The 25,480-nt window shown below is 51.5% G+C and overlaps 2 protein-coding genes across 2 annotated transcripts in view; both read right to left on the bottom strand.

Moving 5' to 3' along the window:
• hao1 (hydroxyacid oxidase (glycolate oxidase) 1) overlaps positions 1-5,318 on the bottom strand; it is a 63,550-nt gene extending 58,232 nt beyond the window's left edge. The window contains exon 1 of the mRNA XM_072442085.1: positions 5,160-5,318. Within this exon, the coding sequence (XP_072298186.1) occupies positions 5,160-5,293 (134 nt within the window). The 5' untranslated portion in view covers positions 5,294-5,318. The remainder of the gene's footprint in view (positions 1-5,159) is intronic.
• Positions 5,319-5,728: 410 nt separating this feature from the next.
• Positions 5,729-25,480, bottom strand: part of smg1 (SMG1 nonsense mediated mRNA decay associated PI3K related kinase) — a 185,572-nt gene continuing 165,820 nt past the window's right edge. Inside the window, exons 60-64 of the mRNA XM_072442335.1 lie at positions 22,334-22,545; positions 22,149-22,249; positions 17,406-17,579; positions 16,994-17,100; positions 5,729-6,502 (exon numbers count right to left, since the gene is read on the bottom strand). Coding sequence (XP_072298436.1) covers positions 6,425-6,502; positions 16,994-17,100; positions 17,406-17,579; positions 22,149-22,249; positions 22,334-22,545 — 672 coding nt within the window. The 3' untranslated portion in view covers positions 5,729-6,424. The remainder of the gene's footprint in view (positions 6,503-16,993; positions 17,101-17,405; positions 17,580-22,148; positions 22,250-22,333; positions 22,546-25,480) is intronic.

The following is a 25,480-nucleotide window of genomic DNA, read 5'->3' as shown; positions in this document are numbered from 1 at the left end:
TGTTCAACCTCTACATGCTGCCGTTAGGTCAGCTGATAGGCAGTGAAAATGTGTCCTATCACGATGATGCAGACGAGTCAGATCTATGTTTCACTGTCGCAGGTGAATATGGATTCACTCTGTCACTGCATCCAACAGATCAGTGTGTGGACCGACCTCCTGCTGGTGCCAGAGGGCCTCCTGCTGGTGCCAGAGGGCCTCCTGCTGGTGCCAGTGTCAGGACTAAAATCTGGAACATTCTTCCTGAAGATGTGAGACAGGTTCTACTCTGACAATGTTCAAATCTAAGTGTAGGGGACACATATTTCCCAAAAAGACAATTGAAAGACAGCACCTTTTCACAGCTCAACACAGTTGCAGAAATCAAAGCTAGTGTTGGGTGTAAAGGAGAGGACACTGTCTTCACCGGAGCCCCGCCCCCTGAATCTGATAAGAGACATTCCTCAGGACTACGTTTCTTAAAGACTATATTTCACATCTAAACCAACTTGATGCTGACAGTGTGATCGAAACTTGTGACTAAATCATGTTTTAGTTTTGTTTGCCACAAGAACTGGTTTGAAGTGTATTCATGTCGTACTTAATGTACGTTCTCATCACCTGCTATTGATGTGTGTTCAATGACAATGTTGTGTATTTTATTATTGTCACATGTCATTTTTGCTGGTTTGAGTTAAATTTGCCCAAACTGAGAATAAGTTTGACCAAGAGTTAAAGCCACTCCCACTAGGCCACTCCCCCCAGGTCAATAAAAGAGCAGACTCAGCTCTGCTTCCTCCTCTTCTTTCGCCGGCACGTGACCTGCCAGGACGACACACCGGGTCGGGGACCCCCGCAGGGGCCCCTCCCCCACCAGGGAGGCTGCATTGTCTCCCAAACTCATCTTTCACCAAACAACCTGAACATCTTCATCAAAAAAATGCACAATTCAACGAACCCTGGACTCATCAAACTCTTCGAATGCTAAACCTGCTCAAGCATCAGCACTCCGGACAGCTCCAAGGACGCAAAGGATTCTGAGAACGCAAAGACGTGGGAGGCCTCGCTCCACACCTTCCTTGGACACGTGAGACCTGAGAGTGGCTGATTACAGAGCGGCATTTAAAGAATTATTCCCTAAAACCAATCAAAACCTAATTCTTAATACCAGCATTTCTTCTTAGTTGAGCCCAGGCACCGCCTGTGAAACCAAATGTGTCATTAATTGATTTTATATCTTCGTTTATTAAACCACCCACAATAGAGCCTTTGTATTGATCTTTATAGAATTATAATTGTCGGTCAATGAATCGTGTTCTTCAGAGAATGAGACTGAGGAGGTATTAATGTTCTGCTGAACACGCTTCAGATGGGGACCCTTTTAAATATAAATATGAACATTAATTACCTAAAGTGCTGCACGTGTTGTCCACGATGAAATGGCTCGTCCCAGAGAATATTCATTACATCTTGGTACAAATGTGTGAGGAGGAAACGAGTATAATTACCCTACGTCAGATAAAACAGTTTTCTTTAGCTGTGTTTGACTGAAAGGATTTTCTTTGAACTCTTCTCTTTTATGACTTAAACTGTTTTGTAATTTCTTTGTGATTTGAATGCATTTTTTCCTGTTGTGAAGCACTTAGATTATCCTTGTGTATGAAATGTGCGACACAAATAAACTTGCCTTTTCCAACAGAATTCCCTCCAAACATGTGATCCTGTGGTTCTCCAGTGAGATGTACTTATACTTTCACACTCTTCATCCTCCAGAACAAAGTGACCCTCTCTTTCCCATTGACCCTTCATGTGTCATGTGACTGTCCAGACTCTTCATACATTTGTATCATTTAGATATTAATCATTTTGAAAGGTCAGATTTATAAGCTTAAATATGTTTTCAGTCTAAAGGCTATAATGGTCATTACCTCGGTTTCATTTCTTGGTTATAATAACGATAAAAGTCCTGTTCCTCTAAGTCAAAGGATTCTTTCGCCTCATCAAAGTTCTTCAGATGAGTCTCCTTTACAATCTGGTGAAAGACCTTTAGACCTTTTGTTGTCCAGACTTTAAACCTTGAGTCTGAGCTGTAGGTGTGAAGACAACCAGTTTAAGATTGTAACATCTTTGTTTAGTTTGTGTCTTTTGATCAGCTCCTTCCATGTTGTAAGAACAGATTTCACCCAAGGATTCTCCACCTCCTCCTCATGACTCAAGCGTCGTGATACTGAGGCGGTCGCAGAAGGTCCCACTGTAGTTACAGAGGTAAATGTCAAACGTAAAACTAACTTAATTGCACTTTCAATCTGTGATTAATGCGTACATTCTTTATGATTAATCACAGGTCAATGCATTAACTTGTACGAAACCATCAAATAAATGAAGCAGAAGTAGCAAGTGATTTGTTTCCTATTGTTATGTAATTACCATTGTTATAAGACAAGTTTTGATTCTTATTCACCAACTGTGATATTCATCGATTATTATCAGTTTCTGCAAAATATTTCCCTTCGGACACAGACAGGGTCTAAAGATTAATGCACACAAATTAAATTAATACTGATAAATTAACAAAGACATAACTATAATCATAATACCCATTTAAATTCTATTTTACATAAATCTGACAATATTTCTAACAATTTAATGCAATATTAAGACATAACTTAAAGGAATAATAGAGAGCAGGAGCACATTTCCTGGAGGTGTGGTCAGTCGAGTAGTTCTCCCACATGTCAATCATTCCCTGCGTGCTACTGCACACCTGCAGCCTGGTTCCCATAGCAGCACGTTTCCCTGGCTGCACATGCGTGGTTGATATGACGGTGTGTTTAGTGAGTTCCTTCAGTTACAGGACAAACATGACAGAGAAAAACTGTCTTCGAGCTCAGAAGAGACTGTGATCAGTGGAGCTAATAAACAAACACACGTGCAGCAGTGGAGCTAATAAACAAACACACGTGCAGCAGTGGAGCTAATAAACAAACACACGTGCAGCAGTGGAGCTAATAAACACACGTGCAGCAGTGGAGCTAATAAACAAACACACGTGCAGCAGTGGAGCTAATAAACACACGTGCAGCAGTGGAGCTAATAAACAAACACACGTGCAGCAGTGGAGCTAATAAACAAACACACGTGCAGCAGTGGAGCTAATAAACACACGTGCAGCAGTGGAGCTAATAAACAAACACACGTGCAGCAGTGGAGCTAATAAACACACGTGCAGCAGTGGAGCTAATAAACAAACACGTGCAGCAGTGGAGCTAATAAACAAACACACGTGCAGCAGTGGAGCTAATAAACAAACACGTGCAGCAGTGGAGCTAATAAACAAACACACGTGCAGCAGTGGAGCTAATAAACACACATGCAGCAGTGGAGCTAATAAACAAACACGTGCAGCAGTGGAGCTAATAAACACACGTGCAGCAGTGGAGCTAATAAACAAACACACGTGCAGCAGTGGAGCTAATAAACACACGTGCAGCAGTGGAGCTAATAAACAAACACACGTGCAGCAGTGGAGCTAATAAACAAACACACGTGCAGCAGTGGAGCTAATAAACAAACACGTGCAGCAGTGGAGCTAATAAACAAACACGTGCAGCAGTGGAGCTAATAAACAAACACACGTGCAGCAGTGGAGCTAATAAACAAACACGTGCAGCAGTGGAGCTAATAAACAAACACACGTGCAGCAGTGGAGCTAATAAACACACGTGCAGCAGTGGAGCTAATAAACAAACACACGTGCAGCAGTGGAGCTAATAAACAAACACACGTGCAGCAGTGGAGCTAATAAACAAACACACGTGCAGCAGTGGAGCTAATAAACAAACACACGTGCAGCAGTGGAGCTAATAAACAAACACACGTGCAGCAGTGGAGCTAATAAACACACGTGCAGCAGTGGAGCTAATAAACAAACACACGTGCAGCAGTGGAGCTAATAAACAAACACACGTGCAGCAGTGGAGCTAATAAACAAACACGTGCAGCGGTGGCGCTAATAAACAAACACACGTGCAGCAGTGGAGCTAATAAACACACGTGCAGCAGTGGAGCTAATAAACAAACACGTGCAGCAGTGGAGCTAATAAACAAACACACGTGCAGCAGTGGAGCTAATAAACAAACACACGTGCAGCAGTGGAGCTAATAAACACACGTGCAGCAGTGGAGCTAATAAACAAACACACGTGCAGCAGTGGAGCTAATAAACAAACACACGTGCAGCAGTGGAGCTAATAAACACACGTGCAGCAGTGGAGCTAATAAACAAACACACGTGCAGCAGTGGAGCTAATAAACAAACACACGTGCAGCAGTGGAGCTAATAAACAAACACACGTGCAGCAGTGGAGCTAATAAACAAACACACGTGCAGCAGTGGAGCTAATAAACAAACACACGTGCAGCAGTGGAGCTAATAAACACACGTGCAGCAGTGGAGCTAATAAACAAACACGTGCAGCAGTGGAGCTAATAAACAAACACACGTGCAGCAGTGGAGCTAATAAACAAACACGTGCAGCAGTGGAGCTAATAAACAAACACACGTGCAGCAGTGGAGCTAATAAACAAACACACGTGCAGCAGTGGAGCTAATAAACACACGTGCAGCAGTGGAGCTAATAAACAAACACGTGCAGCAGTGGAGCTAATAAACAAACACACGTGCAGCAGTGGAGCTAATAAACAAACACACGTGCAGCAGTGGAGCTAATAAACAAACACACGTGCAGCAGTGGAGCTAATAAACAAACACACGTGCAGCAGTGGAGCTAATAAACAAACACGTGCAGCAGTGGAGCTAATAAACAAACACACGTGCAGCAGTGGAGCTAATAAACAAACACACGTGCAGCAGTGGAGCTAATAAACAAACACACGTGCAGCAGTGGAGCTAATAAACAAACACACGTGCAGCAGTGGAGCTAATAAACAAACACACGTGCAGCAGTGGAGCTAATAAACAAACACACGTGCAGCAGTGGAGCTAATAAACAAACACGTGCAGCAGTGGCGCTCAGGCACGAGGGACCAACAGTCGCTTGACTTCTAAAATCCTCTATTATTCTTTAAGCAAATTGATTAAAACCAGGACTAAGTAAAGACCATTCTATTTTAAACACGCCTTTAAGACCCCCACATGCAAACTACAGCTGGAGCCGTACCTGTTGAAGGCCTCCACGTTGTCGTGCAGAGTGTGTTGCTCATCGGCACCAGAGCGGTAGTAATCGTACACAGCTTTGGGCAGAACTTTTCGGGCCTGCTCCTCAAAGTCGCTGACACACACACGCTTGGACATGGCTGAGGACAGCGCTGAGGACAGAGCTGAGGACAGAGCTGAGGACAGAGCTGAGGACAGCGCTGAGGACAGAGCTGAGGACAGAGCTGAGGACAGAGCTGAGGACAGAGCTGAGGACAGAGCTGAGGACAGAGCTGAGGACAGGAGAGCGGGGCAAAGGGCGCAGTGGTCTGTCGATCATTAACCTCACATCAGGTTGAGCTCAGAGGGAACACATCATGGGAAGTGTTGTTAAATTCTTCTTGATATGAATAATGTGTTGCATTTGGAGCCATCTGCAGATCCTGAGGTTTGGGCAGGAGCACTTGGCAGGAGCACTTGGCAGGAGCACTTGGCAGGAGCACATGTGACATATTCATTAAAGCAGTTGTGTCAGAAGAAGTGATGTTAGATAAACAGAGGTGGCGAGTGTAGGAGGAGCAAACATGACAACACTTTGGTTTATTACTTACTTTCACATTTATTTAGCATCAAACAAATTCCAATAAAATCATAAATTCTATTTACCAGCACCAAACCAATGTCCCACTAAAAAGGTAAAACTAGAAGAAAGGTTAATAAAAGCAGGTCGTAGGGCTGGCTGACTACACAAGGAAAGCAATTCATCTAGAACACAAAGCCAATAGAGAAGGACTGGTTCTGACCAGACAGGGTCCTGGACAGGGTCCTGGACAGGGGCCTCAGCGGCCCTGCCAGAGCAGGCTGCTCCTACAGTCCTGTTCTTTAGTGTCACATGGTTCACAAAGATGTCGGAGTAGTTTCGATCCCGCTGAGCTTCATGTCCTCTCCTCCTGGACTTGTGAGGAAACACGTGGCTCATGATGAGCTGCTGTGAGCTCAGCGGGATGAGTTCATGGGCGTGTCTTAGAGCGGCTGCACGTGTGGGCGGGGCTCTCCCATCCCACAGCACTTTACCACCCACACCCAGAAATACGGGCTGACCGCAGGCCAAGAGGGCGTGGTGATGGCCCTCAGCGTGTGGCGGGTCATGCGACTACCGGCGAGGCGTGTCAGGAGCGCGGGGCCCCCCAGCTCCTCCCCCCGCGTGCTCCGGTACGGCTGTGGCCCCAGACTCACAGGAGCCTGGATCCTCAAGCCTTCACTGGACCAAAGACGAGAAGCGGTGATAGTTCACACCCAGGCGGTCCATCCCTCGTACAGCTGGGCCAGGTTCTCCAGGCTGGTCGCCTCCTTTATCACCATGTCCACCTGGAAGCACAAGACGAGCAGGGAAGGTCACGACCTCTGCACAAGCCGCACAAACTACAAGAGCTTCCAAAAGTACTCAAGCCCCCAGGGCCCAAAACCACTCCACATTTAGTCACAACCACAAATTCAAACACATTGTTATGGCATTTCTTGAGAGAGCAACACAATTATGATTATGATTATGATTTCCAGATGAAAAAAGAATCTGAAAAGAGCAGCGCACCTGAACTATTCAGTCCTGAGTCAATCATTTGTGGAACTTTTGGAGTTTGTCTCTGCAGCTTCTACAAACAACAACCACAAGTCTAAAGCCTGAGCCTTAGTGACCTCTGACCCTACTAAGATAAGATGACCTTTGTTTGTCTCACAATGGGGATATTGCAACAGATTAGACAGGAACAGAAGCATCATTCTATAAACAGATCATTTAGAATCCTTAAACAGCCTTATTTAGCTGTTGTGGACAGAGAGTATTGCGCCAGAAGGATTGACATTGTGTGACAGTATTGCACATGATTATGTCAGTATTGCACATGATTATGTCAGTATTGCACATGATTATGTCAGTATTGCACATGATTATGTCAGTATTGCACATGATTGTCAGTATTGCACATGATTAAGTCAGTATTGCACATGATTATGTCAGTATTGCACATGATTATGTCAGTATTGCACATGATTATGTCAGTATTGCACATGATTATGTCAGTATTGCACATGATTATGTCAGTATTGCACATGATTATGTCAGTATTGCACATGATTAAGTCAGTATTGCACATGATTATGTCAGTATTGCACATGATTATGTCAGTATTGCACATGATTATGTCAGTATTGCACATGATTAAGTCAGTATTGCACATAACAGTGTTTGTTGTAGAGTGTGACAGCAGCAGAAGGAAAGACGTGTGAAACGTTGATTGATCAAATCTGAGGAAGTGAGAATCCACATCCGGCTCACAGAACTTTTATAGTTTATATTTATTCTTTTGATAAATATATAGTGTTTATCACTGGAATTACAAGTCACACAATCCTTTGCAGCCGTGGCCCCCCCACTCGCGCTGCTGGAGCCAGTGCAGAGGGCTGAAAAGTGCAGATGCATGTCCTGCACGTTACAGACCTGAGCAGAGGTCTGGGCGAGGAAAGAGACGTGTGGTTTTGGGAAACACGTGGAAGAAAGAAAGGAGACAGTTTGTGGACGTTAGAGCTGTGCTAAAAGTGGAGCTAATGTGGAGCTAACAACAAGAAAACAAACTTCTGTGATGATGCTCTGTGAGGAAAACATCCAAACCAGTGCAAACCTGGACAGATCAGGATCCACAGGTAAAAACACAGGTCAGAGTGTAATAAAGTCTGAACATGACTGTGAACACACTAATGTGACTGTGAACACAAGCACTATGACCTCATCTGAGTCACTTTGTCACTCAAATCAGATTAAGACATTCAAATAGTGATCTCATATTGAGTTTGTGCAGCAACAGCATCAGGTATGTGAGATCTACATTTCATATCACAAATCCATGTTCCTGCTGCTGATGCATGAATAAGTACTCTGTCCTTCACCTGCTGCACATTTGTGCAACAGTGAAACAAAGAACTTTTACTTTGGGCCAAAAAGCCATTTCCATCCATCTTCTTCCACTTCCCTGGGGCCTCTTCCCGGTGGGACATGCGCCTCCCCAGGGAGGTGCCCAGGAGGCTCCGGAACAGATGCCGAGCCTCCTCAGCGAAAGCTATTTATTTCTTATTTCATTTTTTACGTTATGTGCAGACCGCAACCCAAACCGGATTTGACATCCAGCATTTTGAAACTTAAACGGAGCCGAGGGCGACAGACAAACCAAGTGAATCATTCCAATATTGACATTGGACGTAGTGCCGATGCCTCCAAACCTTTAACAAGAAACATTCATATTAGGTTGGTATAATATCCATTTTTTTCTTCATATTTTACAGTAAAAGGCACTACTTTTTGTTGTTTGGGTCAAGTCTGAGGGCCAACAAAAATTGGTCTGAGGGCCGCATTTGGCCCCCGAACCATAGTTTGGACACCGCTGGTTCACCCACTGTAAGTCCCCCTCCGTCTGGACAGGGGGGACTTTGAAGCCCGCAGACAGGAGGAGGAGCCTGCAGAGAGGAGGAGAAGCCCGCAGAGAGGAGGAGGAGCCTGCAGAGAGGAGGAGAAGCCCGCAGAGAGGAGGAGGAGCCCGCAGAGGAGGAGGAGCCCGCAGAGAGGAGGAGAAGCCCGCAGAGGAGGAGGAGCCCGCAGAGAGGAGGAGAAGCCCGCAGAGGAGGAGGAGCCTGCAGAGAGGAGGAGGAGCCCGCAGAGGAGGAGGAGCCTGCAGAGAGGAGGAGAAGCCCGCAGAGAGGAGGAGCAGCCCGCAGAGGAGGAGGAGCCCGCAGAGAGGAGGAGAAGCCCGCAGAGGAGGAGGAGCCTGCAGAGGAGGAGGAGAAGCCCGCAGAGGAGGAGGAGCCTGCAGAGAGGAGGAGAAGCCCGCAGAGAGGAGGAGCAGCCCGCAGAGGAGGAGGAGCCCGCAGAGAGGAGGAGAAGCCCGCAGAGGAGGAGGAGCCTGCAGAGGAGGAGGAGAAGCCCGCAGAGGAGGAGGAGCCTGCAGAGAGGAGGAGAAGCCCGCAGAGGAGGAGGAGCCTGCAGAGGAGGAGGAGAAGCCCGCAGAGGAGGAGGAGCCTGCAGAGAGGAGGAGGAGCCCGCAGAGGAGGAGGAGCCTGCAGAGAGGAGGAGAAGCCCGCAGAGAGGAGGCGGAGCCCGCAGAGGAGGAGAAGCCCGCAGAGAGGAGGAGGAGCCCGCAGAGGAGAAGCCCGCAGAGAGGAGGAGAAGCCCGCAGAGGAGGAGGAGCCCGCAGAGAGGAGGCGGAGCCCGCAGAGGAGGAGGAGCCCGCAGAGGAGGAGGAGCCTGCAGAGAGGAGGCGGAGCCCGCAGAGGAGGAGGAGCCTGCAGAGAGGAGGAGAAGCCCTCAGAGAGGAGGAGGAGCCCGCAGAGGAGAAGCCCGCAGAGAGGAGGAGGAGCCCGCAGAGAGGAGGAGAAGCCTGCAGAGAGGAGGAGAAGCCCGCAGAGGAGGAGGAGGAGCCCGCAGAGGAGGAGGAGCCCGCAGAGGAGGAGGAGCCCGCAGAGGAGGAGGAGCCCGCAGAGAGGAGGAGAAGCCCGCAGAGGAGGAGGAGCCTGCAGAGGAGGAGGAGAAGCCCGCAGAGGAGGAGGAGCCTGCAGAGAGGAGGAGAAGCCCGCAGAGGAGGAGGAGCCTGCAGAGAGGAGGAGAAGCCCGCAGAGAGGAGGCGGAGCCCGCAGAGGAGGAGGAGCCCGCAGAGAGGAGGAGGAGCCCGCAGAGGAGAAGCCCGCAGAGAGGAGGGGGAGCCCGCAGAGAGGAGGAGAAGCCCGCAGAGGAGGAGGAGCCTGCAGAGAGGAGGAGAAGCCCGCAGAGAGGAGGCGGAGCCCGCAGAGGAGGAGAAGCCCGCAGAGAGGAGGAGGAGCCCGCAGAGGAGAAGCCCGTAGAGAGGAGGAGGAGCCCGCAGAGAGGAGGAGAAGCCCGCAGAGGAGGAGGAGCCTGCAGAGAGGAGGAGAAGCCCGCAGAGGAGGAGGAGCCCGCAGAGAGGAGGCGGAGCCCGCAGAGGAGGAGGAGCCCGCAGAGGAGGAGGAGCCTGCAGAGAGGAGGCGGAGCCCGCAGAGGAGGAGGAGCCTGCAGAGAGGAGGAGAAGCCCTCAGAGAGGAGGAGGAGCCCGCAGAGGAGAAGCCCGCAGAGAGGAGGAGAAGCCCGCAGAGAGGAGGAGAAGCCCGCAGAGAGGAGGAGGAGCCCGCAGAGGAGAAGCCCGCAGAGAGGAGGAGGAGCCCGCAGAGAGGAGGAGAAGCCCGCAGAGGAGGAGCCTGCAGAGAGGAGGAGAAGCCCGCAGAGGAGGAGGAGCCTGCAGAGAGGAGGAGAAGCCCGCAGAGGAGGAGGAGGAGCCCGCAGAGGAGGAGGAGCCCGCAGAGGAGGAGGAGCCCGCAGAGAGGAGGAGAAGCCCGCAGAGGAGGAGGAGCCCGCAGAGAGGAGGAGAAGCCCGCAGAGGAGGAGGAGCCTGCAGAGGAGGAGGAGAAGCCCGCAGAGGAGGAGGAGCCTGCAGAGAGGAGGAGAAGCCCGCAGAGGAGGAGGAGCCTGCAGAGAGGAGGAGAAGCCCGCAGAGAGGAGGAGGAGCCCGCAGAGGAGGAGGAGCCTGCAGAGAGGAGGAGAAGCCCGCAGAGAGGAGGCGGAGCCCGCAGAGGAGGAGAAGCCCGCAGAGAGGAGGAGGAGCCCGCAGAGGAGAAGGCCGCAGAGAGGAGGAGGAGCCCGCAGAGAGGAGGAGAAGCCCGCAGAGGAGGAGGAGCCTGCAGAGAGGAGGAGAAGCCCTCAGAGAGGAGGAGGAGCCCGCAGAGGAGAAGCCTGCAGAGAGGAGGAGGAGCCCGCAGAGGAGGAGCCTGCAGAGAGGAGGAGAAGCCCGCAGAGAGGAGGAGAAGCCCGCAGAGAGGAGGAGAAGCCCGCAGAGAGGAGGAGGAGCCCGCAGAGGAGAAGCCCGCAGAGAGGAGGAGGAGCCCGCAGAGAGGAGGAGAAGCCCGCAGAGGAGGAGCCTGCAGAGAGGAGGAGAAGCCCGCAGAGGAGGAGGAGCCTGCAGAGAGGAGGAGAAGCCCGCAGAGGAGGAGGAGCCTGCAGAGAGGAGGAGAAGCCCGCAGAGAGGAGGAGAAGCCCGCAGAGAGGAGGGGAAGCCCGCAGAGAGGAGGAGGAGCCCGCAGAGGAGGAGGAGCCTGCAGAGAGGAGGAGAAGCCCGCAGAGGAGGAGGAGCCCGCAGAGAGGAGGAGAAGCCCGCAGAGGAGGAGGAGCCCGCAGAGAGGAGGAGAAGCCCGCAGAGGAGGAGGAGCCCGCAGAGAGGAGGCGGAGCCCGCAGAGGAGGAGGAGCCCGCAGAGAGGAGGAGCCTGCAGAGAGGAGGAGAAGCCCTCAGACAAGAGGAGGAGAAGAAGCCCACAAAGAAGAGGAGGAGAAGCCCTCAAACAAGAGGAGGAGAAGACCTCAAACAAGAGGAGAAGCCCTCAGACAAGAGGAGGAGGAGCCCTCAAACAAGAGGAGAAGACCTCAAACAAGAGGAGAAGCCCTCAGACAAGAGGAGGAGAAGAAGCCCACAAACAAGAGGAGGAGAAGCCCTCAGACAAGAGGAGGAGAAGACCTCAAACAAGAGGAGAAGCCCTCAGACAAGAGGAGAAGAAGACCTCAAACAAGAGGAGAAGACCTCAAACAAGAGGAGAAGACCTCAAACAAGAGGAGAAGACCTCAAACAAGAGGAGAAGACCTCAAACAAGAGGAGGAGAAGACCTCAAACAAGAGGAGAAGACCTCAAACAAGAGGAGGAGAAGACCTCAAACAAGAGGAGGAGTAGAAGCCCACAAACAAGAGGAGGAGAAGCCCTCAAACAAGGAGAAGAAGCCCACAAACAAGAGGAGGAGGAGCCCTCAAACAAGAGGAGGAGGAGGAGCCCTCAAACAAGAGGAGGAGGAGCCCTCAAACAAGAGGAGGAGAAGCCCTCAGACAAGAGGAGGAGGAGCCCGCAGAGAGGAGGAGGAGCCCGCAGAGAGGAGGAGAAGCCCGCAGAGAGGAGGCGGAGCCCGCAGAGGAGGAGGAGGAGCCCGCAGAGGAGGAGGAGGAGCCCGCAGAGAGGAGGAGGAGCCCGCAGAGAGGAGGCGGAGCCCGCAGAGGAGGAGGAGCCCGCAGAGAGGAGGAGAAGCCCTCAGACAAGAGGAGGAGAAGACCTCAAACAAGAGGAGAAGACCTCAAACAAGAGGAGGAGAAGACCTCAAACAAGAGGAGAAGACCTCAAACAAGAGGAGGAGAAGACCTCAAACAAGAGGAGGAGAAGACCTCAAACAAGAGGAGAAGACCTCAAACAAGAGGAGGAGAAGACCTCAAACAAGAGGAGGAGAAGACCTCAAACAAGAGGAGGAGAAGACCTCAAACAAGAGGAGAAGACCTCAAACAAGAGGAGAAGACCTCAAACAAGAGGAGGAGAAGACCTCAAACAAGAGGAGGAGAAGACCTCAAACAAGAGGAGGAGAAGACCTCAAACAAGAGGAGAAGACCTCAAACAAGAGGAGGAGAAGACCTCAAACAAGAGGAGGAGACCTCAAACAAGAGGAGAAGACCTCAAACAAGAGGAGAAGACCTCAAACAAGAGGAGGAGAAGACCTCAAACAAGAGGAGGAGACCTCAAACAAGAGGAGGAGAAGACCTCAAACAAGAGGAGAAGCCCTCAAACAAGAGGAGGAGACCTCAAACAAGAGGAGGAGAAGACCTCAAACAAGAGGAGAAGACCTCAAACAAGAGGAGGAGAAGACCTCAAACAAGAGGAGAAGCCCTCAAACAAGAGGAGGAGACCTCAAACAAGAGGAGGAGAAGACCTCAAACAAGAGGAGAAGCCCTCAAACAAGAGGAGGAGAAGACCTCAAACAAGAGGAGAAGCCCTCAAACAAGAGGAGGAGACCTCAAACAAGAGGAGGAGAAGACCTCAAACAAGAGGAGAAGACCTCAAACAAGAGGAGGAGAAGACCTCAAACAAGAGGAGAAGACCTCAAACAAGAGGAGGAGAAGACCTCAAACAAGAGGAGAAGCCCTCAAACAAGAGGAGGAGAAGACCTCAAACAAGAGGAGGAGAAGCCCTCAAACAAGAGGAGGAGAAGCCCTCAGACAAGAGGAGGAGAAGACCTCAAACAAGAGGAGAAGCCCTCAAACAAGAGGAGGAGACCTCAAACAAGAGGAGGAGAAGACCTCAAACAAGAGGAGAAGACCTCAAACAAGAGGAGGAGAAGACCTCAAACAAGAGGAGAAGCCCTCAAACAAGAGGAGGAGACCTCAAACAAGAGGAGGAGAAGACCTCAAACAAGAGGAGAAGCCCTCAAACAAGAGGAGGAGAAGACCTCAAACAAGAGGAGAAGCCCTCAAACAAGAGGAGGAGACCTCAAACAAGAGGAGGAGAAGACCTCAAACAAGAGGAGAAGACCTCAAACAAGAGGAGGAGAAGACCTCAAACAAGAGGAGAAGCCCTCAAACAAGAGGAGGAGAAGACCTCAAACAAGAGGAGGAGAAGCCCTCAAACAAGAGGAGGAGAAGACCTCAAACAAGAGGAGGAGAAGCCCTCAGACAAGAGGAGGAGAAGCCCTCAAACAAGAGGAGGAGAAGCCCTCAGACAAGAGGAGGAGGAGCCCTCAAACAAGAGGAGAAGCCCTCAAACAAGAGGAGGAGAAGCCCTAAAACAAGAGGAGGAGGAGCCCTCAAACAAGAGGAGAAGCCCTCAAACAAGAGGAGGAGAAGCCCTAAAACAAGAGGAGGAGGAGCCCTCAAACAAGAGGAGAAGCCCGCAGAGAGGAGAGAATTTATTCTTGACTCAAACTCATTGTTTTCTATCTTTCAGGAACATTTTGACAGTTTGAAATCAAAATATCAGAATTGACGGTATCAGAGGCTTTTCTTAGAACAACCACACCCCCTTTTAGTCTCGACATTTTCATTAAATAACATGTTAAATAAATGTTTGCATTGCGATAATCTCATTCTACTAAAACTACAAATAGCATTGGAGGCAATGTCAATGGTGAAGAATTCAGATGTGAAATGATCTGTTCTGAGATAGTTTTCTTATTCTGATATTGCTAATATCTTATATATCTTATTCTATATAACTTATAATAGGCGGCTAAAACCTTCAAAATGCTCTCCCTGCAGTGGGAAGTCCTTCATTATTGACCAATTTACAATTTTAAATATAGATGGAATTAATGACTTTATTCATTTAAAAACCATAGTATCAATATTATAGATGTCCTTTACTTTTGACGATTTGACAGTTTCAACCTTTGACTGTCACGTCCCTAAACAGGAACATCAAAGGCACAACGTGAACATTTGATCGATTCAAATGATGTGTCTTCTTCTATAGATGTGACTAATGATTTAGGACCTTAGCCATCATACTTGCATCCTCATAAACTGTCCTTCGATGTCAGTCCTTAGTTACATATTCTCAGCATCAGCAACATAAAATTGTTCATTATTAAACAGTTAAATGATAAACATGTGTGGAAATTAAAATGCTTTGGCCGCTTAAGCCAGAGGTGGGACCAAAAAACAAATGTGTCTGGAGCCGCAACACTGTAAAAGGCCTTATATGAGCCGTATATGAGCCGTATATGAGCCGTATATGAGCCGTATATGAGCCGTATATGAGCCGTATATGAGCCTTATATGAGCCTTATATGAGCCATATATGAGCCATATATGAGCCTTATATGAGCCATATATGAGCCATATATGAGCCATATATGAGCTTTATATGAGCCGTATATGAGGCTTATATGAGCCTTATATGAGCCGTATATGAGCCATATATGAGCCTTATATGAGCCATATATGAGCCGTATATGAGCCGTATATGAGCCATATATGAGCCATATATGAGCCTTATATGAGCCATATATGAGCCTTATATGAGCCGTATATGAGCCTTATATGAGCCGTATATGAGGCGTATATGAGCCATATATGAGCCATATATGAGCCATATATGAGCCATATATGAGCCTTATATGAGCCGTATATGAGCCATATATGAGCCTTATATGAGCCTTATATGAGCCTTATATGAGCCATATATGAGCCTTATATGAGCCTTATATGAGCCTTATATGATCCGTATATGAGCCGTATATGAGCCGTATATGAGCCGTATATGAGCCGTATATGAGCCGTATATGAGCCGTATATGAGCCGTATATGAGCCGTATATGAGCCGTATATGAGCCGTATATGAGCCGTATATGAGCCTTATATGAGCCTTATATGAGCCGTATATGAGCCGTGTATGAGCCGTGTATGAGCCTTATATGAGCCGTATATGAGCCGTATATGAGCCGTATATGAGCCGTATATGAGCCGTATATGAGCCGTATATGAGCCATATATGAGCCATATATGAGCTTTATATGAGCCGTATATGAGGCTTATATGAGCCGTATATGAGCCGTATATGAGCCATATATGAGCCTTATATGAGCCTTATATGAGCCGTATATGAGCCGTATATGAGCCATATATGAGCCTTATATGAGCCATATATGAGCCTTATATGAGCCGTATATGAGCCGTATATGAGCCATATATGAGCCATATATGAGCCATATATGAGCTTTATATGAGCCGTATATGAGGCTTATATGAGCCTTATATGAGCCGTATATGAGCCATATATGAGCCTTATATGAGCCATATATGAGCCTTATATGAGCCGTATATGAGCCGTATATGAGCCATATATGAGCCTTATATGAGCCATATATGAGCCTTATATGAGCCGTATATGAGCCTTATATGAGCCGTATATGAGGCGTATATGAGGCGTATATGAGGCTTATATGAGCCGTATACGAGCCAAATACAAGGCTTATTTGAGCCGTATATGAGCCATATATGAGCCGTATACGAGCCGTATATGAAGGAACACAGGCTGTACGTATACTATCCCATATACTATCCCACTACAAATGGGGGGTTTGTCCCTGCAGCGCCCCCTGGAGTGACTCTGCTGTACCATATACGTGCTTTAAGTTTAACTTCCATTACAATGTTAATGTATCATATTTTGTTGCATTGATGAAAATATAGAAATATAACTAAGAGTTTTATTTTGAGGATTAGACAAATGAAAAGCACCGTCCTCTTCAAACCTCAATAACACTCCTCTTCTCTTCCCCTGTATCCGGGCAACAGTGGAATTGAACACTGCAGTGACATATTCCATAATGTCTTCTTGAGGCTCCTCAGAGTTCATATTCCTGCTGTTTGAATGTCCCTGTCCTTCACGGTCTTTGTGGAGAATCCTTCTCGTCCTTCTGGAAATGTCTTAATGACTCTGAGATTTGCCGTCTCATTCCAAATCAAACATGAGACGATTCTTCTGCTTTGGCAATGAAAGCAAATGATTCCTCCTTCAACCCTCTGGTCTCATCATTTCTTTCGTTAGGGTTTGTTCACAGAAGTTGCTCCGCCACATGCTCCGCCCACATGTGTCGCAGGCTATGACGCAGTCGACAGAAATGTAATATTTAATGTAAACATTTTACAGCCGTGTAAAAGGTTAAGAATGTTTGCGTCATGTTTGTCCTCCGACAGAAACCATAAGAACACAATATATCCCACATCTACTTTCACTTTCATACATTTATGACATAGCTCCAGGGAGCCACTAGGAGGGCGCTAAAGAGCCACATTGGGCTCCGGAGCCGCGGGCTGCCGGCCCCTGGCTTCAGCCCATGTGCAGTTTGAGTGATCATAGCATGTGTTATAATATTGTTGAGTATTTGTCCCAACATAGAAAGAACACAAAGTATAGGAAAAACAGTTCAATAAAATATGATTGAATATTAGTTAACAATGGTTAAAGTTCTGGCTGAGGTAAATGTGCTGGTGTGTGGGGCCCGACCTGCTCTGTGACGCTGATTCTCCTGTTGGGGTCGATGTCGCGGCCCTCCAGTTTGGCCTTGACCCTCTTCCACACACTGACAGCGTACGAGTTCCTTTCCTGCACAGCTGCACACACAGAGCAGAGGTCAGAGCAGGGGCCACCAGCAGCATAGAGCAGGGGCCAACAGCAGGGCGCAGCATAGAGCAGGGGCCACCAGCAACATAGAGCAGGGGCCACCAGCAGGGCACAGCATAGAGCAGGGGCCACCAGCAGGGCACAGCATAGAGGAGGGGCCACCAGCAGGGCACAGCATAGAGCAGGGGCCACCAGCAGCATAGAGCAGGGGCCACCAGCAGCATAGAGCAGGGGCCACCAGCAGGGCGCAGGGGCCACCAGGATGGCGCAGCATAGAGCAGGGGCAAGGCCTTACCTCGGCCTGTTTTGGGGTCCCGCAGAGCCCTCTTGGGACTGGGGTTCAGGCCTTTGTTCGCCACTAAAGCACTAGGAGGAGTGTCAGTGGGCGTGGCGATGTTGCGTGGGAGGGTCTTGCGTGCATTCTGGGACATAGAGTCCGGCTGAGTCTTCACCAGGCTGCAGCGTACTGCTGATGGAAGAAAACATGTCAGAACTGCTCACAACAGAATGTAGACACATGTGACCGTGGTCATGTGACCGTGGTCATGTGACACTCTCACTGCTGATCCAGTCAAACTGTTTTGTAGGGGGCACAGGTGTGTTGTAGGGGGCACAGGTGTGTTGCAGGGGGCACAGGTGTGTTGTAGGGGGCACAGGTGTGTGGCAGGGGGCACAGGTGTGTTGTAGGGGGCACAGGTGTGTTGTAGGGGGCATAGGTGTGTTGCAGGGGGCACAGGTGTGTTGTAGGGGGCACAGGTGTAGGGGGCACAGGTGTGTTGTAGGGGGCACAGGTGTGTTGCAGGGGGCACAGGTGTGTTGTAGGGCGCACAGGTGTGTTGTAGGGGGCGCACAGGTGTGTTGTAGGGGGCACAGGTGTGTTGTAGGGGGCATAGGTGTGTTGCAGGGGGCGCACAGGTGTGTTGCAGGGGGCGCAGAGGTGTGTTGCAGGGGGCACAGGTGTGTTGTAGGGGGCACAGGTGTGTTGCAGGGGGCACAGGTGTGTTGCAGGGGGCAAAGGTGTATTGTAGGGGGCACAGGTGTAGGGGGCACAGGTGTGTTGTAGGGGGCACAGGTGTGTTGCAGGGGGCACAGGTGTAGGGGGCACAGGTGTGTTGTAGGGGGCACAGGTGTGTTGTAGGGGGCACAGGTGTAGGGGGCACAGGTGTGTTGTAGGGGGCACAGGTGTGTTGCAGGGGGCACAGGTGTGTTGTAGGGCGCACAGGAGTGTTGTAGGGGGCGCACAGGTGTGTTGTAGGGGGCACAGGTGTGTTGTAGGGGGCATAGGTGTGTTGCAGGGGGCGCACAGGTGTGTTGCAGGGGGCGCAGAGGTGTGTTGCAGGGGGCACAGGTGTGTTGTAGGGGGCACAGGTGTGTTGCAGGGGGCACAGATGTGTTGCAGGGGGCAAAGGTGTATTGTAGGGGGCACAGGTGTAGGGGGCACAGGTGTGTTGTAGGGGGCACAGGTGTGTTGCAGGGGGCACAGGTGTGTTGTGGGGGGCACAGGTGTAGGGGGCACATGTGTGTTGTAGGGGGCACAGGTGTGTTGCAGGGGGCACAGGTGTTGTAGGGGGCACAGGTGTGTTGTAGGGGGCACAAGTGTGTTGTAGGGGGCACAGGTGTAGGGGGCACAGGTGTGTTGTAGGGGGCACAAGTGTGTTGTAGGGGGCACAGGTGTAGGGGGCACAGGTGTGTTGTAGGGGGCACAGGTGTAGGGGGCACAGGTGTGTTGTAGGGGGCACAGGTGTGTTGTAGGGGGCACAGGTGTGTTGTAGGGGGCATAGGTGTGTTGTAGGGGGCACAGGTGTTGTAGGGGGCACAGGTGTGTTGCAGGGGGCACAGGTGTAGGGGGCACAGGTGTGTTGTAGGGGGCACAGGTGTGTTGTAGGGGGCACAGGTGTGTTGTAGGGGGCACAGGTGTGTTGCAGGGGGCACAGGTGTGTTGTAGGGGGCGCAGAGGTGTGTTGCAGGGGGCACAGGTGTGTTGTAGGGGGCACAGGTGTGTTGCAGGGGGCACAGGGTTGTTGCAGGGGGCAAAGGTGTATTGTAGGGGGCACAGGTGTAGTGGGCACAGGTGTGTTGTAGGGGGCACAGGTGTGTTGTAGGGGGCACAGGTGTGTTGCAGGGGGCACAGGTGTGTTGCAGGGGGCAAAGGTGTATTGTAGGGGGAACAGGTGTAGGGGGCACAGGTGTGTTGTAGGGGGCACAGGTGTGTTGCAGGGGGCACAGGTGTGATGTAGGGGGCACAGGTGTAGGGGGCACAGGTGTGTTGTAGGGGGCACAGGTGTGTTGCAGGGGGCACAGGTGTGTTGCAGGGGGCACAGGTGTGTTGTAGGGGGCACAGGTGTGTGGCAGGGGGCGCACAGGTGTGTTGTAGGGGGCACAGGTGTGTTGCAGGGGGCACAGGTGTTGTAGGGGGCACAGGTGTGTTGTAGGGGGCACAAGTGTGATGTAGGGGGCACAGGTGTGTTGTGGGGGGCATAGGTGTGTTGTAGGGGGCACAGGTGTGTTGTAGGGGGCACAGGTGTAGGGGGCACAGGTGTGTTGTAGGGGGCACAGGTGTGTTGTGGGGGGCATAGGTGTGTTGTAGGGGGCACAGGTGTTGTAGGGGGCACAGGTGTGTTGTAGGGGGCACAGGTGTAGGGGGCACAGGTGTGTTGTAGGGGGCACAGGTGTGTTGTAGGGGGCACAGGTGTGTTGCAGGGGGCACAGGTGTGTTGCAGGGGGCAAAGGTGTATTGTAGGGGGCACAGGTGTAGGGGGCACAGGTGTGTTGTAGGGGGCACAGGTGTGTTGCAGGGGGTACAGGTGTGTTGTAGGGGGCACAGGTGTAGGGGGCACAGGTGTGTTGTAGGGGGCACAGGTGTGTTGCAGGGGGCACAGGTGTGTTGTAGGGGGCACAGGTGTGTGGCAGGGGGCGCACAGGTGTGTTGTAGGGGGCACAGGTGTGTTGTAGGGGGCACAGGTGTGTTGTAGGGGGCACAGGTGTGTTGTAGGGGGCACAGGTGTGTTGTAGGGGGCATAGGTGTGTTGTAGGGGGCACAGGTGTAGGGGGCACCGGTGTGTTGCAGGGGGCACAGGTGTAGGGGGCACAGGTGTGTTGTAGGGGGCACAGGTGTGTTGTAGGGGGCACAGGTGTAGGGGGCACAGGTGTGTTGTAGGGGGCACAGGTGTGTTGCAGGGGGCACAGGTGTGTTGTAGGGCGCACAGGTGTGTTGTAGGGGGCGCACAGGTGTGTTGTAGGGGGCACAGGTGTGTTGTAGGGGGCACAGGTGTTGTAGGGGGCACAGGTGTGTTGTAGGGGGCACAGGTGTAGGGGGCACCGGTGTGTTGCAGGGGGCACAGGTGTAGGGGGCACAGGTGTGTTGTAGGGGGCACAGGTGTGTTGTAGGGGGCGCACAGGTGTGTTGTAGGGGGCACAGGTGTGTTGTAGGGGGCACAGGTGTGTTGTAGGGGGCATAGGTGTGTTGCAGGGGGCGCACAGGTGTGTTGCAGGGGGCGCAGAGGTGTGTTGCAGGGGGCACAGGTGTGTTGTAGGGGGCACAGGTGTGTTGCAGGGGGCACAGGTGTGTTTCAGGGGGCAAAGGTGTATTGTAGGGGGCACAGGTGTAGGGGGCACAGGTGTGTTGTAGGGGGCACAGGTGTGTTGCAGGGGGCACAGGTGTGTTGTAGGGGGCACAGGTGTGTTGCAGGGGGCACAGGTGTGTTGCAGGGGGCACAGGTGTGTTGCAGGGGGCACAGGTGTGTTGTAGGGGGCACAGGTGTGTTGTAGGGGGCACAGGTGTAGGGGGCACAGGTGTGTTGTAGGGGGCACAGGTGTGTTGTAGGGGGCACAGGTGTAGGGGGCACAGGTGTGTTGTAGGGGGCACAGGTGTAGGGGGCACAGGTGTGTTGTAGGGGGCACAGGTGTGTTGCAGGGGGCACAGGTGTGTTGTAGGGGGCATAGGTGTGTTGCAGGGGGCGCACAGGTGTGTTGTAGGGGGCACAGGTGTTGTAGGGGGCACAGGTGTGTTGTAGGGGGCACAGGTGTAGGGGGCACAGGTGTGTTGTAGGGGGCACAGGTGTGTTGTAGGGGGCACAGGTGTAGGGGGCACAGGTGTGTTGTAGGGGGCACAGGTGTAGGGGGCACAGGTGTGTTGTAGGGGGCACAGGTGTGTTGTAGGGGGCACAGGTGTAGGGGGCACAGGTGTGTTGTAGGGGGCACAGGTGTGTTGTAGGGGGCACAGGTGTGTTGTAGGGGGCACAGGTGTGTTGTAGGGGGCACAGGTGTAGGGGGCACAGGTGTGTTGCAGGGAGCACAGGTGTGTTGTAGGGGGCACAGGTGTGTTGTAGGGGGCACAGGTGTAGGGGGCACAGGTGTAGGGGGCACAGGTGTAGGGGGCACAGGTGTAGGGGGCACAGGTGTGTTGCAGGGGGAACAGGTGTGTTGTAGGGGGCACAGGTGTAGGGGGCACAGGTGTGGTGTAGGGGGCACAGGTGTAGGGGGCACAGGTGTGTTGCAGGGCGCACAGGTGTGTTGTAGGGGGCGCACAGGTGTGTTGTAGGGGGCACAGGTGTGTTGTAGGAGGCATAGGTGTGTTGCAGGGGGCGCACAGGTGTGTTGTAGGGGGCGCAGGTGTGTTGTAGGGGGCATAGGTGTGTTGTAGGGGGCATAGGTGTGTTGCAGGGGGCGCAGGTGTAGGGGGCACAGGTGTAGAGGGCACAGGTGTAGGGGGCACACGTGTGTTGTAGGGGGCACAGGTGTAGGGGGCACAGGTGTGTTGCAGGGGGGCACAGGTGTGTTGTAGGGGGCACAGGTGTTTTGTAGGGGGCACAGGTGTGTTGTAGGGGGCACAGGTGTGTTGCAGGGGGGCACAGGTGTGTTGTAGGGCGCACAGGTGTGTTGTAGGGGGCACAGATGTGTTGTAGGGGGCACAGGTGTGTTGTAGGGGGCACAGGTGTGTTGTAGGGGGCACAGATGTGTTGTAGGGGGCACAGGTGTGTTGTAGGGGGCACGGATGTGTTGTAGGGGACACAGATGTGTTGCAAGGGAAAGCTGGTACCCGTGGCGAAGGTGGTTTGGGCAGCGGTCACTGGACTGTTGCAGGTGGTGTCCCTGTCAGTGACCAGAGGAGAGGCGAAGCCCACCAGCCCATTGTACACACTGCACACAAAACACAGTACACAACATTTACTTTTAAAAATAATTATTGTTTGCACTTCTCCTAGCCCCTCTCCTCTGACTGACCTCTGTGTCTGGGTGAGTAGCTCCTTCAGTGTGCTGGGCACCTCCTCCAGGAGCTCCAGCTGCTCCTGACTGCGTGGCTGCCCACTGGCCTGCACCACGGTGAACAGGGCCAGCTGCATGTTGTCGTGCCACGCCTTGTATTCCATCAGGAAGTGCCTCACACTGCCCTCATACACCACCTCCTCCCCTTCTGTGAGAGCGGCCTCTTCGTCCTGTAGGAGGAGATCCAGGTCACAGTGGCTAATAATAACAAGGAGTTACTTTATCAAAGTAGACATAGGTACAGAAAGTATTCAGACCCCTTTACATTTTTAACTCTTCGTTTCATTGAAGCCATTTGCTAAAATCAAAAAGTTAATTGTATTTCTCATTAAAAGGTACACTTTTGTGAAAAAAACACAAATGTAGATTTTTTGGCAAATGTATTAAAAAACGAATAAGTGAAATATCACACACTGGTCGTCCAGTCAAACAGCATCGTGGGAGAAGAGCCTTGGTGAGAGAGGTAAAGAGGAACCCAGAGATCACTGTGGCTGAGCTCCAGAGATGCAGTGAGGAGAGAAAGTTCCAGCTATCACTGCAGCCCTCCACCGGGGCTTTAGAGTGGAGTCGCCCGATGGAAGCCTCAGTGCAAGACATTTGAAAACTATGAGACTATGAGAAATAAGATTCTCTGGTCTGATGAGACCAAGATTGAACTTTTTGGAGTTATTTCCAAGCAGTATGTGTGGAGAAAACCAGGCACTGCTCAACACCTGCTTAATACAATCCCAGCAGTCAAACAAGGTGCTATGGGAGTGTTTTTCAGCTGCAGGGACAGAACGACTGGTTACAATTGAGGGAAAGATTAATGCGGCCAAGTTTCCTGGAAGAAAACCTCTTCCAGAGTGCTCAGGACCTCAGACTGGACCAAAGGGTCAACTTCCAACAAGACAATGACCCTAAGCACACAGCTAAAATAACTTCAGAACAACTCTGACCATTCTTGACCGGCCAAGCCAGAGCCCTGACCTAAACCCAATAGAGCATCTCTGGAGAGACTTGAATATGACTGTACACCAACGTTCACCATCCAACCAAAGGCTCACAGAGACCTGGTTAACAGCAGAAATGCCAGACTCTATTGTAGGTTTGGACAATTTGTATCTGCTGCGGGCGGACAGAACTAGAGAATCCGGGAAGAAAAGAGGTGGAGGTCTGGCGGTGTATGTGAACACGAGCTGGTCCAAACCCGAACACTGCACAGTGAGGGAGCAGCTATGTAACAGGGATATTGAACTATTGGCTATTGGCATGAGGCCATATTATCTGCCCCGGGAGTTCTCACATGTGATTTTGATCGCAGTCTATGTGGCCCCGTCTGCCAATGCTGAAAATGCTTGTGAAGCACTGCTCTCCTGCACTTGTAGGCTGCAAACACAGCACCCACAGGCTCTCTTCCTCATCTCTGGTGACTTTAACCACGCTTCTCCCTCTTCTGTTCTACCAACATACACCCAGTATGTTACCTGCCCCACCAGAGAGAATAGAACATTGGACTTTTTTTTTGCCAACACCAAGGAGGCTTATTCCTCTTCCCCCCTCCCTCCCCTGGGCAGCTCGGACCACAACCTTGTACATCTGAGGCCTGTGTATGAACCCATCGTGCGCAGGCAGCCTGTGGTGTCCCGTGAGGTGAGGATGTGGTCTGCTGAGAGCGAGGAGGCTCTGAGGGACTGCTTCAGCACCACTGTCTGGACTGAGCTTTATGACCCACATGGGGAGGACATCAACACCATCACAGAGTGCATCACGGACTACATCAACTTCTGTTTTGAGAACATTGTTCCCTCCCGGACGGTGCGTTGTTTTCCAAACAACAAGCCATGGATTAACCGTGAACTGAAGGCTCTGCTGAAGGAGAAGAAGAGAGCCTTCAGGTCAGGGAACAAGGAGGAGCTGAGGACTGTGCAGAAGGAGCTGAGGAGGAAGATCAGGCAGGCTGAGGCCGGCTACAAGAGGAGGATGGAGGAGCAGCTGCAGCAGAAGAACATTCAGGGAGTGTGGAGGAGCCTGAAAACCATCTTGGGCTTCAAAATCCCCCCTGCCCAGACAGAGGGGGATCTACAGTGGGTGAATGATTTAAATGCTCACTTCTTGAGGTTTGATCGGTCACCCGCCCCTCCCCCTGCACAGCTGCATGCTCCCTCTTCCACAGCTGGACAATGCCCTGCATCTGTTCCTCTTCGCTTATCTGCCCCGGACCATCAGCTCCCCACTTCGCCTGGACTCACCCATCCCCCCAGCACACGGTCCCCCTGCCAACCACTGACTGTCACAGCAGCACAGGTGAGTGAGCTGAAGAGGATTAAAGTGAGGAAGGCAGCAGGACCTGACGGCATCAGCCCCAGGCTCCTTAAGTCCTGCGCAGATGAACTGTGTGGAGTTGTGGAGCATGTCTTCAACATGAGCCTGAAGCTGAGGGTGGTACCACAGGTCTAAAGACCTCCTGTCTGGTACCTGTGCCTAAGACACCGCGCCCCAAAGACCTCAACAGCTTCAGGCCAGTGGCTCTCACGTCCCACCTGATGAAGACACTGGAGCTGGTCCTGGACCACCTCCGCTCCACCGTGAGCTCAGCCATGGACCCGCTGCAGTTTGCATATCGGTCTGGCATCGGAGTGGAGGACGCCGTCATCTCCCTGCTGCACCGCTCTCTCTCTCACCTGGAAAAGCCTGGCAGCTCTGTGAGGATCCTGTTCTTAGATCTTTCCAGCGCCTTCAACACCATCAGCTCCTGAGGGACAAGCTGGAGACGGCTGGTGTGGAGTATGACCTGGCAGAGTGGATCCTGGACTACCTCACAGACCGACCCCAGTTTGTGAGAGCCCGGAACTGTGTGTCTGACACTCGGACCTGCAGTGTGGGGGCGCCCCAGGGCACTGTCCTCGCGCCCTTTCTCTTCACCCTCTACACTGCAGACTTCAGACATGACACGGACAGCTGTGTCCTGCAGAAGTTCTCTGACCACTCTGCCATCATCGGACTCATCACGGACGACGATGATGCGGAGTACAGAGGACTGGAGCAGGACTTTGTGGACTGGTGTCAGCGGAACCACCTCCTCATCAACGCGGGGAAGACCAAGGAGATGGTGGTGGATTTCCG

This window comes from Eucyclogobius newberryi, unplaced genomic scaffold (assembly GCF_026437365.1).
Source record: "Eucyclogobius newberryi isolate DKJ021-1_F unplaced genomic scaffold, fEucNew1.0.hap1 SCAF_13, whole genome shotgun sequence".
NCBI lineage: Eukaryota > Metazoa > Chordata > Actinopteri > Gobiiformes > Gobiidae > Eucyclogobius > Eucyclogobius newberryi.
The sequence above is the reverse complement of the archived record's forward strand: the minus strand, read 5'-3'. Positions and strand labels throughout refer to the sequence as shown.